The 15,153-nt window shown below is 41.5% G+C and overlaps 1 protein-coding gene across 1 annotated transcript in view; it reads right to left on the bottom strand.

The window, feature by feature from the left end:
- Window positions 1-4,976: 4,976 nt before the first annotated feature.
- The window catches only part of stk11 (serine/threonine kinase 11), a 34,178-nt gene continuing 24,001 nt past the window's right edge, over window positions 4,977-15,153 (bottom strand). Inside the window, exons 6-12 of the mRNA XM_067452911.1 lie at window positions 15,010-15,142; window positions 14,406-14,542; window positions 12,653-12,780; window positions 10,634-10,691; window positions 8,027-8,223; window positions 7,096-7,337; window positions 4,977-5,482 (exon numbers count right to left, since the gene is read on the bottom strand). Coding sequence (XP_067309012.1) covers window positions 7,141-7,337; window positions 8,027-8,223; window positions 10,634-10,691; window positions 12,653-12,780; window positions 14,406-14,542; window positions 15,010-15,142 — 850 coding nt within the window. The 3' untranslated portion in view covers window positions 4,977-5,482; window positions 7,096-7,140. The remainder of the gene's footprint in view (window positions 5,483-7,095; window positions 7,338-8,026; window positions 8,224-10,633; window positions 10,692-12,652; window positions 12,781-14,405; window positions 14,543-15,009; window positions 15,143-15,153) is intronic.

Genomic DNA, 15,153 nt, shown 5'->3' with positions numbered 1-15,153 from the left:
TTCTGAAAGAGTACAGAATCAAAACACAGGTGAAGAAGAAGCAGACACGAGTGGTAGACCCATACATTTGGTGAAAATCTCATTTTGTTAGGAGTTATATACATTTGTATTTATTAGCATATTAAAAATAACCCACACCTGACTCTGATGCCAGTTACTATAGAAATTCAGACTTTTGGCCTTGTGCTTTTTCATCACCCTGCTATGATTACGATTTTCCTATTGTGGTTTTGTCTCGATCGGACTTCCGGTTTCTAAGATATTCGTTAAATCACAACGTTGAACAAACCATAAGGCGAAATTTATCATGTTTGGAATCGTTGAGCTCGGCAGAGATTCAGGAAAAGTCAACCACATCCAAAGTTATAAACATGTGGATATTTGATTTTACCACTAGGTGGTGCAGGCTCAAAACTTCTCAGGCTCCCGCCGATGACCCATACTGAGTTTCGTAACGATATGCTAATGCATTCATAAAATACATCATTTTACGACAAAATTTATAATGGCCGACAACCAAATTAGCTGATATGGGATAATCGGATATTGTTCAACTCGGCATGCCGCCCTGAATCTAACCGAGACAAGTAATCATGAATTTCAGGCAAACTGTTCAGAGAGTTATAAGCAAAAATAGAAAGTTTTCGTATCTCCAGCAAATTCTCTCATTCGTGTATTTAACTTTCGTCCCAAGTTTGGTCAGAAACGATAAAGCGTTGCAGAGATACAGCCTTAAGTTTTGTTTTTGGTGGGAAAATTGGCACTATCGAAAATGACGTCAAAGGGTTCAATCAAATCATCGGACTCAGTTTCTAGTCTTTGCGGTTCAGAAGTTATTAGCGCCAACATAAGTGCAACTTTGGACAGGTGGTGGCGCTAGAGGGGTTGAGTTAGAGACTCCAAATTTGCTGTGGTGTCCGATCAGACTGTCCTCTATCGGTGTGCCAAATATCACAACTTTCCCACAAGCGGTTCTATGGGCTCAAGAGCAGAAGAAGAAGAATAGGAACGCCAACGATTACAATACCTTCAGATGCTTGATTAAATTCTTTAAAAAAAAATTAGAAATATTAATAATAGCATCTGAATGGTAACAGATGTGAGTTTTCAAACACTGCTCCTCCATTTAGAACCCAGAGTCAGGACGAGGTTATATTTTAGAATCATAAGTTCTTCGCATTGTTTGCAAATGGATCGTACGTTAAGTTTCCAAAAGCATGAAGTGAAAACGCTCCAGACCGAACACGCTGTGACCAAATGAATGACCCAGTTTAAATACAGATTCATCTTCCCAGCGCTGAAGTAGCCCTTTAAAGATGTGAAGAAGAGCGGAAGATGCTGAAGCTGTGGCGGCTCAGAAGATCAGAGATCAGTGTTTGAGCAGCTGAAGATGAGCTGAGAAACACTGACGACACACACACACACACACACACACACACACACCAGACTGGGGGATACTCACTAATACACGACCCATCTGCCGTCAGACATTCACCCACACCCACAAACTCAGATCATATTCAGTAACATTGGCGTCCTATTATACACATGATCAATTCCAAATGTCTCGATTCAAGATTCAAGCGTGTGAAAAGCGTTCATGTCCTCTCGTAATTACAACTTGTACGCTGGGAATTTTCGGAGAGCTCCTACTTGTAGCATGTGACCGAGGGGCAGAACGTCACGTGTTGTCCTCTTGTAATTATGGCCAGCAACATTATTAAAATATAACGATACACGAACGACACTCTGGACAGCTGACGGGCAACAAACCATGCCAATTTATTCAAAGGTAGCTCAATTCCTTGCGCAGAAAGCCGCGTCTCAGACAGCGCAGAGTAACAAACTGAGTTCTTTCACGTCTTCTAGCGGTTCAACAGACAAATACACACTAAATTAGGTCAAAATATATCCTTGTATACACAGACATGACTTAAGAGTAAACAACTGAGAAAGAAAAAGCATGTGTATTAGATCCGTGCATTCACTCTTAAAGTGACAGTAGCCTAATATTCCTGCTGTGTTTTTAATGTTAATCAAACAACAAAAGACAAAGAACAATCACTCACTGCTCTAGATAACTTTAATAAGTATTAATCTATGTCTCATGGCCAGAAAAAAAAAATGTTATGCCCAGTCCATTCTTAAAGGTGTAGTGTGTAGAATTTATGAGGATCTATTGACAGAAATGCAATATAACATACAAAACTATGTTTTATGTGGTGTATAAAGACCGTTATGTTTTTATGAACTTAGAATGAGCCAATTCTATCTACACACACCGCGAGTCTCTTTACAGGGAAGCCGCCATTTTGTACCGTCATGTTTCTACAGTGGCCCTAAAAGGACAAACTGCTCTACAGAGCACTAGTCACTCTCTGCTCTCTCAGACGACATCTTTAGCCACCGTAGCTTCTCTATGTGCTTCAAAAAGGAAAATTTGGAGTCTCTAACGCCTTTGCTCTAGCGCCACCTGCTGTCCAAAGTTTCACTTACATTTATGCTACTAACTTTTGAACCAAAATTATATTTTCCTCTGATTCCTTGGCTCAAGCATTTGATTATGATGTTTTTTTTCCGTCATGAAAATTTCTCCAAATGGACAAAGTACACAACTTCATTACTTGAGTAAAAGTAACAGCACTGCTGGTCAAATATTACTCCGTTACAAGTGAAAGTTGTAAAACCAGATTTTTACTGGAGTAAAAGTACAGAAGTATTTGTTTTCAAAAGTTCTTAAGTATCAAAAGTAAATGTCCTTCTTTATGTCGCCGCATTATTGTATTATAGTTGTCTAAATGCACATTATGCCATCATGGTTTAAGCCAGTCAGTGACGCTCCATCTGACACACTAGCAGACGACTAACTTAAACTCATTTAAATACTTGTAGAAAAGTTACAAAGCTGCTGTCACTTTAAGGCCGAATGCACGGATCCAATACACTGATACACATCTGATATTCTCACACTGTTCACCTTCACTGAAGACAGAATCAACTTTGTTTATGTGAATCCTCCACTAAATGAGCATTTGGACATCCGTCTTCTTCCATTTTGCTCTAAACTATAAATCAGTGTTTAATAAATGCTGTGAAATCATTGAACTTCACGAGACTCTACAAGAGTGATTCCTGAAAGGCTTTCTGCAAAAACCCAAACACCTTTTAAAGAAGAAAAAAATCATCACTGACTTTCAAAGCTGCGACAGAAACGACTTTCCACTTCGAGGACCTTGATAAGCCAATCAGATAAAAAAAAAGTAACAAAAAACTGCATTTTGATAAACTACTGGTCAGGAAATATGCAAAATTTCAAATACCTTCTGAACGGTATGCCCAAAAATCATAAAACTGGGGGGTATTCCAGAAAGCAAAGTTAACTTACTACCAAATATACCGATTAACCCAAACCGTGCTTACTTGAGGTGTGCTGGTTCCAAAAACGCATCCGTATGTTCCCAGTTAGCACACAACACACACAACAGAGCGACGAATAGATGATTCCCCAACAGAGGCTTAGAAAAGGTGCGCCATACTTCTTCCTCTTCTTCTTTTGTTTAATGGCGATTTACATAACCTTCTTAGTGCACATCGCCACCTATTTAGTGGTTGTTCAATCATTTTTTCAATACTTTAATAAGTAATCTTTATTCACTGAGAGTAAGGATTATATTGTTTGTTTTGATGCTAAAGTCGAATGCAGATCCATGTGTGGGATGACAAATAAATATTTGAATTTAATTAACATTTAAACGTTACCCTTATAATAGTGCTTTAGAATGAATATATAATATTGTATATTATATATAACTGTAGCTATATAACACATTTGGTTATCTTAATATAACTAGGTAATACACATCTGAACACATTTGCATAGTTAAGTCTCAAGTGGGACCAGGACCTGAAGGTACTCAAAAAGTTAAGTTATAATAAAATTTCCAAAAATGCTAATAACTTTTCATTATTTTTCCTATTTTAATAAAACTTGGTCCTGATAAGATTCCTTGGGTCATGCCGAGGACACTGATATAATACCAGTTATGCAATATTTTCTCAAGCTTCCAGTCCGCCATTTTGAATGTCTAATTTCGAACTCCTAGACCATTGGTCCAATTTTAACCACCCAGATTATCTTCAGACCATGATGGCAAAAATATATCAAAAGCTTTTCGATAGACCAAACCGATCTTGAGTAACGCATCAATAAAACAGATTCTGAGGCTGCAATTAGGTAAAGCAATGCAAAAAATGCTCTTCTTACTTAGTAATTTTGTCTGTTTTTTAGTCTAAATGTAGTATAATCTATATATTTACTAGATCAGTCAAACGACATGATATTTTTTCTTGTTTTCTTAAAAATCAAATCTAAATGAAGTGAGTTTTTGGTTAAAACCGAATGAAAATGATCTGCCAATGGGGTGAGAGAAATAATCTTATTTCTGATTGAAATCGTTTCTTGTTTCCGTCCCAAACAGAAATAAGATTATTTTCCTCACCCCATTGGCAGATCATTTTCATTCGGTTTTAACCAAAAACTCACTTCATTTAGATTTGATTTTTAAGAAAACAAGAAAAAATATCATGTCGTTTGACTGATCTAGTAAATGCATCTTAATTTAAGAATATTTAGATGTTTAGACTGGAAACAAGACAAAATGACTGAGGAAGAAGAGCAGTTTTTGCAGTGTGCTTTTGGCGTATTGGCACCAAACTTTTTTGACAAACCATTTTGACTAAAATGAAACATCTTTGGTTACTTCCTGCAGTTTCATTACAGCGTCCTTTTTGTGCTTGGCCCTCATAATTGCTGCTTTTTAACAATATGTATAAAGCACTATGGAAATATGCATGAATTTAGAATGAATTATGAATGTAAATGTTGACTTGGATAAAAGCCTGTTACTTTCTCTCCAAAGTGGCGAAACACCTGTCCAATCAAACAATCATGCAAATAAAGGACCATGAGCCTCGGCTTCAGTTGGGATGTGTTTTATATAAATAATACTTAAAAAATATTTATCGGGAAACAAAACCAAATGGGGAAAAATGAACCCAAACGCTTTCCGTCCGCCCCAAACGCGTCACAGCATGCAGTTTGTAGTTTTTAACATCGGTATAATCATCATCATCATCATCATCATCTGCAGGATATTTTCTCTGCTATAACTGATGTCATTCTTTACGTCACACCATCTGCAGTTAATAACTGTAAATTAAAAGATGGTCTAAAACTAAACGGAAGGTGCTTCGTCCGCACGTCTGGATGGAGGAGGAACCGAACGGATGATCCTCAGACACAGAGGAGGATTGTGGGAAATATCTGCACTCTAACAGCATTCTCAAGTCCAGTCCGGTCCGGTCCGGTCCAGATCCGGCCCAGATCGGGACAGAAGAGAAAACGAGTGTCCTGTGTTTGAGCTCATCAGAAATGTGCGTTGGGAACAGCGTTCAGAATCGACTGCTGGGAAACAACATTAACCTGCGGGGGAGAGAGGGAGAGAGAGAGAGAGAGAGAGAGAGAGAGAGAGAGAGAGAGAGAGAATACATGATCACTAATGGAGGAAACTTCTGACTGTTATTGACCCAACCAATCAAGAGCTGCTTGGCCACTGAAATAAAATGATTTATGATTAAAAAAAGCAACTCGTCTTAGAAACAATCATTTGTATAAAGAAATGAAGGCCATTCTATCTTGATCAGTCCCTCTCCACTTCAGACTCATTATGTGTGCTCTCCGCATACTGTGAGATGAAAGTGTAAACGGGTTTCCATCCTGAAGATGAAAGCAATCTATATATAGACAGACGCAGAGAGAGGAGTCTGAGTCACCAGGAGACAGAGTGAGTGTGTGTGTGTGTGTGTGTGTGTGTGTGAGTGTGAGTGAGTGAGTGAGTGTGAGAGAGAGACTGAGTCATCGCATTCACTGCAGCATCTCATCAGTGTGAATAGAACCCCCCCTGAACTCTCATCCGCACACTTGCTCGCAGACTCGCACTCTCGCTCGTACGCACACTCGCACGTGGACTCACACTAGTGCGCAGACTTACACGCACACTCGCACGCAGACTCACACACAATCGCTCGTATGCACACTCGCACGCAGACTCACACACACTCGCTCGTATGCACACTCGCACGCAGACTCACACACACTCGCTCGTATGCACACTCGCACGCAGACTCACACACACTCGCTCGTACGCACACTCGCACGCAGACTCACACACACTCGCTCGTACGCACACTCACACGCAGACTCACACACAATCGCTTGTATGCACACTCGCACGCAGACTCACACACACTCGCTGGTATGCACACTCGCACGCAGACTCACACACATTGGCTCGTATGCACACTCACACACAGACTCTCACTCGGACACGCTCGCACGCAGACTCACACACACTCGCTCGTATGCACACTCGGACGCAGACTCACGCACACTCGCTCGTATGCACACTCACACACAGACTCGCACACACTCACTCGTGCACACACTCGCACGCAGACTCACACACACTCGCTCGTATGCACACTCGGACGCACACTCACGCACACTCGCTCGTATGCACACTCACACACAGACTCGCACACACTCACTCGTGCACACACTCGCACGCAGACTCACACTCACACAGACTCACACTCACGTTCACACACTCACTCGTGCACACACTCGCACGCAGACTTACACACACTCGCTCATATGCACACTCGGACGCAGACTCACACTCGCACACACTCACTCGTATGCACACTCGCACGCAGACTCACACTCACTCGCACACTCACGTTCGCACACTCACTCGTGCACACACTCGTGCACACACTCGCACGCAGACTCCCACTCCCACTCGCTCGTATGCACACTCGCACGCAGACTCACACACACTCGCTCGTATGCACACTCGCACGCAGACTCACACACACTCGCTCGTATGCACACTCGCACACGCACGCAGACTCACACTCGCACACTCACTCGTATTCACTCTCACACGCAGACTCACACACACTCGCTCGCACACTCATTATTCCAATCACTGCTGATGCCAAAGAGCAGGTGAAGCTCTCCGTCAGTTCTCTCACCTGTACAGAGGAGGCGCCGGTGAGCCGCTCATCAGCCGGATCGGGTCACTGCTGCTTGCAGGTGGAGAGTTTGCGGATCTTGCTGGCGGCAGAAAGGCCTTTCCTGGATGGATTGGAGGAGGAGCTGGAGCGCCGCTCAGATTTGGGCTTCAGTGCCGCCGGCTCCGTCCCGTTCACACACACCGGCTTGGCCACAGCACAGGTGCGCTCTTCCTCATCCTCCTCATCCTCTGGAACCTGCCCTGCTCAATCAACACATCCGGAGGCTTAGTGACCACACACGCCAGCTAATACAGTCTGATTAACTACCAGCTAATTAAAAAATACATAAAAATATAAAACTAATGTTCTGACCAACAAATAGAGTAATAAATTAACAGTATAACATAACTTCATATACTCAACAAACCCACCCCAAAAAAATAGCGAAAACTAGACATTAATGAAAAATACTCGTCCTGAAAACTACACACACACACACACACACGTGTTCAGTTAGACTCCGCCCTCTGCGGAGTGTTCAGTTAGACTCCGCCCTCTGCGGTGTGTTCAGCTAGACTCCGCCCTCTGCGGTGTGTTCAGTTAGACTCCGCCCTCTGCGGTGTGTTCAGTTAGACTCCGCCCTCTGCGGTGTGTTCAGTTAGACTCCGCCCCCTGCGCAGTGTTCAGTTAGACTCCACCCCCTGCGGTGTGTTCAGTTAGACTCAGCCCTCTGCGGTGTGTTCAGTTAGACTCCGCCCCCTGCGGTGTGTTCAGTTAGACTCCGCCCCCTGCGGTGTGTTCAGTTAGACTCCGCCCCCTGCGGTGTGTTCAGTTAGACTCTGCCCCCTGCGGTGTGTTCAGTTAGACTCCACCCCCTGCGGTGTGTTCAGTTAGACTCCGCCCCCCTGCGGTGTGTTCAGTTAGACTCCGCCCCCTGCGGTCCGCTTACCTGGTACTGTGAAGTCCTGAGTGTATATGATGTCATCCTCCCCGTCGAACAGCTCGTCATCCTCCTCTTCCTCAGCGTAACCATGGAGATCCTCCAGGTACGGCACCACTGTCATGCTCCGCCAGAGATCGCGAGTTTCAGCGCTGGGCGGGATGGGCACGGGCGGCTCCGAGGGCGGGTGTTTCTTACGCACCCAGCTACAGGAAGAGGAAATCAATCAATCAATCAATCATCTTTATTTCTATCGCTCTTCTCCAACGCCGATTGTGTCAGAGCAGCTTCAGTGTTAAACAGGACAATACTGCAGCAGAATTAGATTTGGCTGTACAGTCGTTCTGGAGTAAACAGTGATGTTATCAGCTTATTTTCATTTATCATAGAGAGACAATGCTGGCCGATCAGTATTATACAGGTGATGATATTTATTTTAGTACATTTCACCAAAAACCACACTACTAAAGAATCGTGTAGAACTCAGTAAACCCTTGGCTTAATATTATTACTTGTGACATGAGAACAAAATATATGTAAGCAACTCAATTAAAGATCTCTTAAATATTTCTTTAATATAATATATTCTTTATTTAAAAGGGCTTATTTCTGCTTTTGTAGGCTCATTTTATAAATATTAGCACCTACTTTTTATGTGCAAACTGGGGGCCGTTGTGATGAGACATTAAGAAATATTTACTAGACAAGTACAAATTATTTTCTTGTTTTGGGCAAAAATAACTCAAAATTAAGAGAGTTTTTGCTTAAAATAAGATCAATAATCTGCCAATGGGTTTTAAGATTATTCTTCTCACCCCGTTGGCAGATTATTGATCTTATTTTAAGCAAAAACTCTCTTCATTTTGAGTTATTTTTGCCCAAAACAAGACAATTACTTTTGCTTGTCAAGAAAATACTTCTTGTTTTAAGAATTTTTAGATGTTTGGACTCGAAACAAGACAAAAATACTGAGTAAGAAGAGCATTTTTAGCAGTGCATGCTTGGCTAGATTCGCCGGACGCGTTCATCTTCGGAAAAAATTGTTACAAAAAATGCGCTGCACGCCGGCGGCCGAAATAGGGTCTCGGGGTCATAATGTTATGCCTGATCGGTGTGTGATCGTCATTACTGCAGGTCCTCATGAGCTCTTGCGTATCCATGGAGACCGCATCGGTTTCCTCATCCGAAGAGCTCCTGAAATCCAGGCCATGTTTATTTCTGGCTCATCTCTCCCACTCTCACTATCCTCCACTTCCTCTTCCTCCCACTCCGTGTTGACTTCATTTAAAAATCACCGCCTCTGTTCGCAGGGATGGGAATCAATCACTGCTTACACCAAACCATTCCGGTGCACTAATGGCTCTGATACAGTTTTATATCAGAATTGTTCTTTTAGAGATAAGGCCTTATATTTAAAAAAGGGGGGGAAATAAATGACGAAAAAAAACAGAATAAAGGGGCGGAGCCTGGTTGAGTTAGTACTGTGTTGAAACTGGTGATTATGGTAAGGGGCGGGACATTTCCCAAACACCAATCACAACACACCGCTCCAGCCGACCAATCAGAGCACGGTGTGCTTTACAGAAGGAGGGGCTTCATAGAGACAGGAAGTAAACAGATGCTGCGCCCCAATTCGCCGACTTATACTACGTCCTAAAAGTGTGCACTCTTTTTGTGAAGATACTTCTGAGTGTGTACTCTAGTAGAAGAGTGCGCAAGCTTTCGGACTACTTCGCCATCTTTAACGGACGCTGTTGATTAGTTACGAGCATCCCATAACCGTTTAAACTGACCTGTCAATCATAACACAGTTAAAATCCTCCACATTCAGTTTAATCTCCTGCCATATCCGAGAGAAATGTAGCCAGACACACACACACACACACACACACACACACACACACACACACACACACGCTCGTTGATCTGCCGTGTGTGTCTTTAATGCACTCTCAACCGAACCATCGGACTCACGCATCCGCCATGTTTGTAGTTTTTTAACACTTTTTAATCCGCGTTTGTAGTTCTATTCGAATCATCGTCCAACTCGCAATGGGTTGTGGGTAATATCAGCCGTTAGAGTGTGTAGTAAACCACCCAGGTATATTTGGAATAATCTTTACAACATACTACGATTTGGGACGTACTGATTCTATTTTCGAATACTATTAAGTGTGGATAGTGTGCGAATTGGGAACGCAGGGAGAGTTACTGACAGACTGGGAAGAGAAGAGCCGCAACAATGGAGAATATGAGGAATAATCAGCATTCACTCTGCAAAAAACGCTCTTCTTACTTAGTATTTTTGACTTGTTTCTAGTCTAAAAATCATATTAAAATTATTAAAACGAAGTATTTACTAGACAAGCAAAAGTAATTGTCTTGTTTTGGGAAAAATAACTCAAAATGAAGAGAGTTTTTGCTTAAAATAAGATAAATAATCTGCCAATGGGGTGAGAAAGATCTTAGATCTTCTTAGATCTTAAAACAACATTATTTTTGTTTTACCCCATTGGCAGATTATTTATTTTATTTTAAGCAAAAACTCTTCATTTTGAGTTATTTTCCCCCAAACTGCATTTTTCAGCATGTCAGTATGAGGACTGATGGACTCACTTGTGTTGTCTGATGCGCTGTATTGAAAACCTCTTCACAGGATCATATTCCAGCATCCCTGCAGATACAAACACGTCAGATGAAGGAACAGAGTGTGTGTGTGTGTGTGTGTGTGTGTGTGTGTGTGTGTACTGACGTTTCATCGGTGTGTGCTCAAACACACTGTCACTGCTGAACATTAGTGTCACAATGTCGCCATCTAAAGGTCAAACCTATGAATTACAGCTGTGGACTACAGGTGACGATGTTTAATATGTCACTTTATAAGACCTCAAGGAATCATGGGTATTAATTTGGCTTTGCCTGCATGTCCCAAAGTCATGGTAATATGGAAATAAAATACTGACATGCGTATTCGACACAAAAAAACCTTGTTAAACCGAAACATCGACCGAAAAATGCCTGTTGAATATTATAGGTTGTATTTTTAAACGATTTGTGACCCCGGACCACAAAACCAGTCATAAGAGGCAAAGTTTTAAATTGAGAGTTATACATCATCTGAACGCTGAATAAATAATATTATTTCCAAAACAATCTCCTTTAAAGTTGTCCAAATTAAGTCCTTAGCAATGCATATTACTACTAATAATACATTTATGATATATTTACGGTAGGACATTCACTAAACATCCTCATTAACATGATCTTAACTTAATATCCTAATGATTTTTGCCATAAAATGGCTAATTTTGACCCATACAATGCATTGTTGGCTATTGCCACCAATATACCCGTGACTGGATTTGTGCTCCAGGCTCACATTTTGGAAGTGAAATCAGCAGATTATAGTTCAATAGTATATATTAATCATGAATGTGTGTGAAATAACACAGCTAAAAATATACATATATAGTTAAATATATGCCATGTGGAATTTTAAGCCATAAAAATACAACGCTTTAAACTGGTTAATGCAATGCATGTGTTTTTAAATTAGTGCATTTAACACACTTTTTTGTTTCAAATACATGCATTATTTAAATAATCTAAATAAATTTGAAAAGTGAAATAAAAATAATAAAAATCGACCGAAAATTGCCTGTTGAATATTATAACCCTGGACCACAAAACCAGACATAAGGGGCAATTTTTTTTTATTGAGAGTTATAGATGATGGTTTTGTTAGAATAGGACAAATCTGGAATCTGAGGGTGCAAAAAATTCTAAATATTGAAAAAATCTCCTTTAAAGTTGTCCAAATGAAGTCCTTAATTCATATTACACACAAAAAAAACTGTAAAAAAAAATTGGAAATGACAGTAAATTTATTAAAAAGCAATAATTTTACAGAAATTTACATCAAAAGGTTTAGAGAAAAACACTTACTTTACAGTTTTTTAGCTGGCAGGCATTTACATTTTTTTTATACAGTGTTAATTGTGATTTTACAGATTTTTTTCCTTGTGTAAATTAAGATTTTTTACTTTAATTTTATGGTTCACCATAGTGGTTAAGTTATTAATTTCCAGATATTGTTTGTAATTTTATCTGAATTCGTATGTTACTCATGAAAACTACTGTATATAATAGTGATTTTCCTGGATAAAAAAAATAAAATTACTGTAATTTGTCATTAATTATATAACCCTTAAAAATAACAGTAAACTTGTTTATTTACCGATGTTGTTTGTAATTTTACATAGCTTTAAACGCAATTCAAAAATACAAGAAAATACTGTAAAAAAATAATTTTCTGTAAAGTGTGTATATGTTTGTTACAGTGTAATAATATATTTCTGATATACTCACAGTTGGACATTTACTAAACATCTTCATGGAACATGATCTTAATATCTTAATGATTTTTGGCATGAAAGAAAAATGGCTAATTTTGACCCCTTATAATGTATTGTGGGCACAAATATACCCGTGAGATATGACTGGTGTTCAGTTAATACATTGACGTGCATTATTTGAATAATTCTCAACCTCAAAATCTACTGTTGTATTGAATAAAGTCACATGTTGTGTATATCAACAGCAAGTTTCTGGGATAATGTCCTTTAAACATCTCACCTCTCAACAGGTCTGAGAGCAGCGGGCCGCACTCCTCCGGGATGCTGTAGTCTCCCTTCCCAATGTTCTCAAATAGCTTATAGATGTTGTCCCCTTCAAACGGGTACAGGCTCGTCGTTATGTTGTATCTGTGAGCGGGACGGAGAGAGGTTTATCAGAAAACACACTCAAACGCAACAGAGAAAATGAGAAAACAGAACAGAAATAAAATCTCCCTATTTCTCTCCACATGGAAACCGATCGATTTGTGAGGATAACTTATAAAGTACCTTTTTAATGGTATATGCCTTTGCAGAAACCATCCACCACAGCAACCACCCACAATACCTTAGCAACCGCACAGCAACAAACTAGCAACCACCCAGAATACCTTAGTAACCACCTAACAAAGCCCTGGTAACAACCTAGAACACCTTAGCAACCGCCTAGCAACTCCCTATCAACCACCCAGAACACCTTAGCAACCATGCAGAATACCTTAGCAACTGCCTAGCAATGCCCTAGCAACTACACAGAACACCCTAGCAACCACCTACAATACCTTAGTAACCGCCTAACAGTGCCATAGTAACCACCCAGAATACCTTAGCAACCGCCTAACAGCTCACCATCAACCACCCAGAACACCCTAGCAACTGACTAGCAACACCCTGGAAACCACCCAGAATACCTTAGCAACTGCCTAAGAGCTCCCTATAAACCACCCAGAATACCACCCAGAGCACCCTAGAAAACGCCCTAGCAACTACACTGAACACCTTAGCAACCACCCACAATACCCTAGTAACTGCGTAAAATGCCATAGTAACCACCCAGAATACCTTAGCAACCGCCTAGCAGCTCACCATCAACCACCCAGAACAACCTAGGAACTGACTAGCAACACCCTAGAAACCACCCAGAACAACCTAGGAACTGACTAGCAACACCCTAGAAACCACCCAGAAAACCTTAGCAACCACCTAGCAGGTCCCTTTCAACCACCCAGAACACCCTAACAACTGACTAGCAACGCCCTAACAACCACCCAGAATACCTTAGCAACCGCCTAACAGCTCCCCATCAACCACCCAGAACACCCTAGCAACTGACTAGCAACACCCTAGAAACCACCCAGAATACCGTAGCAACCGCCTAAGAGCTCCCAATCAACCACCGAGAATACCACCCAGAGCACCCTAGCAATTGACTAGCAACACCCTAGAAACCACCTAGAATACCGTAGCAACCGCCTAAGAGCTCCCAATCAACCACCGAAGAATACCACCCAGAGCACCTTAGCAACCGCCTAGCAATCACCCAGAATACCCTAGCAAATGCCTAACAATGCCACACAATACTTAAGCAACCGCTTAGCAACACCCTAGCAACTATACAGAACCCCAGGCAACCACCCAAAATACCTCAGTAACCGCCTAACAATGCCCTAGCAACCATGCAGAATACCTTAGCATCCTTCTAGCAACGCCATAGCAACCACCTAGAATACTCTAGCAACCACCCAGAACACCCTAGCACTGTTGCTCTAGCAACCACCCAGAATACCCTGGCAACCAACATAAAATAAATAAATAATCATATTTAACTGAATCGGCAAGATGGCGACACCCAGCTCGTCTCTACTTTAAGCTTCAGAACGGCTCATCGGAACCCTACGAGTGACGTCACGGACACTACGGCCATATTTATTTACAGTCTATGGTTTACACTAAACCCCAGTATGCGCTGCTGACGGGGTCAGAGGTCAACTCACAGTGTGACCCCAGCAGACCAGATGTCGACCTTGAACCCTGAAAACGTGTCCAGGCCGTTGGCGATCTCTGGCGGCTGGAACGCCGGCGACCCCTGACTCGTCCGACACGTGTCGTCCTCCGCAAAGGGGTGGAGCGCCTGGAGGTCAAAGGTCAGAGGTTAACGTTCTTATTTGAGAAGTGTCACACGGATATACGGCATCAACTTTAAAGGGATAGTTGACCCTAAATGAGCCTGTGATGTTGATCTGCTGACCCCCAGAGCATCAACATGTAGGTGTGTGTGTTTTTTCAGGAGAACACAAGTGAAGATGTTTAGCTCAACCGTAGCTGTGTGTCGGTCATAATGATGTGAATGGGGAACAATTCTATGAGAGCAAAACAAACACGCTTAGACAACACACACGAGTCACAGGGCTCTGTGTGTGTGTTGTCTAAGCATGTTTTTTTTACTTTTTTATTTTGTTTATGAGTTAAACATCTTCACTTGTGTTCTCCTGAAGAAACACACACGCCTACATGTTGATGCCCTGGGGGTCAGCAGATCAACATCAGGCTCATTTAGGGTCAACTATCCCTTTAATAGAAGCAGACACACAGCCTCACCTCTGCTACGCCCAAGTCAGAGATCTTCAACGCCCCGTCTGTAGTGAGCAGCAAATTCCCTGGTTTAATATCTTTGTGTACAATTCCCTGGCTGTGCAAGTATTCAAGACCATCCAGAAGCTGGCAAAAGTACCTGAAAGAGAC

This window comes from Pseudorasbora parva, chromosome 9 (assembly GCF_024679245.1).
Source record: "Pseudorasbora parva isolate DD20220531a chromosome 9, ASM2467924v1, whole genome shotgun sequence".
NCBI classification, from domain to species: domain Eukaryota; kingdom Metazoa; phylum Chordata; class Actinopteri; order Cypriniformes; family Gobionidae; genus Pseudorasbora; species Pseudorasbora parva.
Note: the sequence above shows the minus strand (reverse complement) of the source record. Positions and strands in the feature narration are given on the sequence as shown.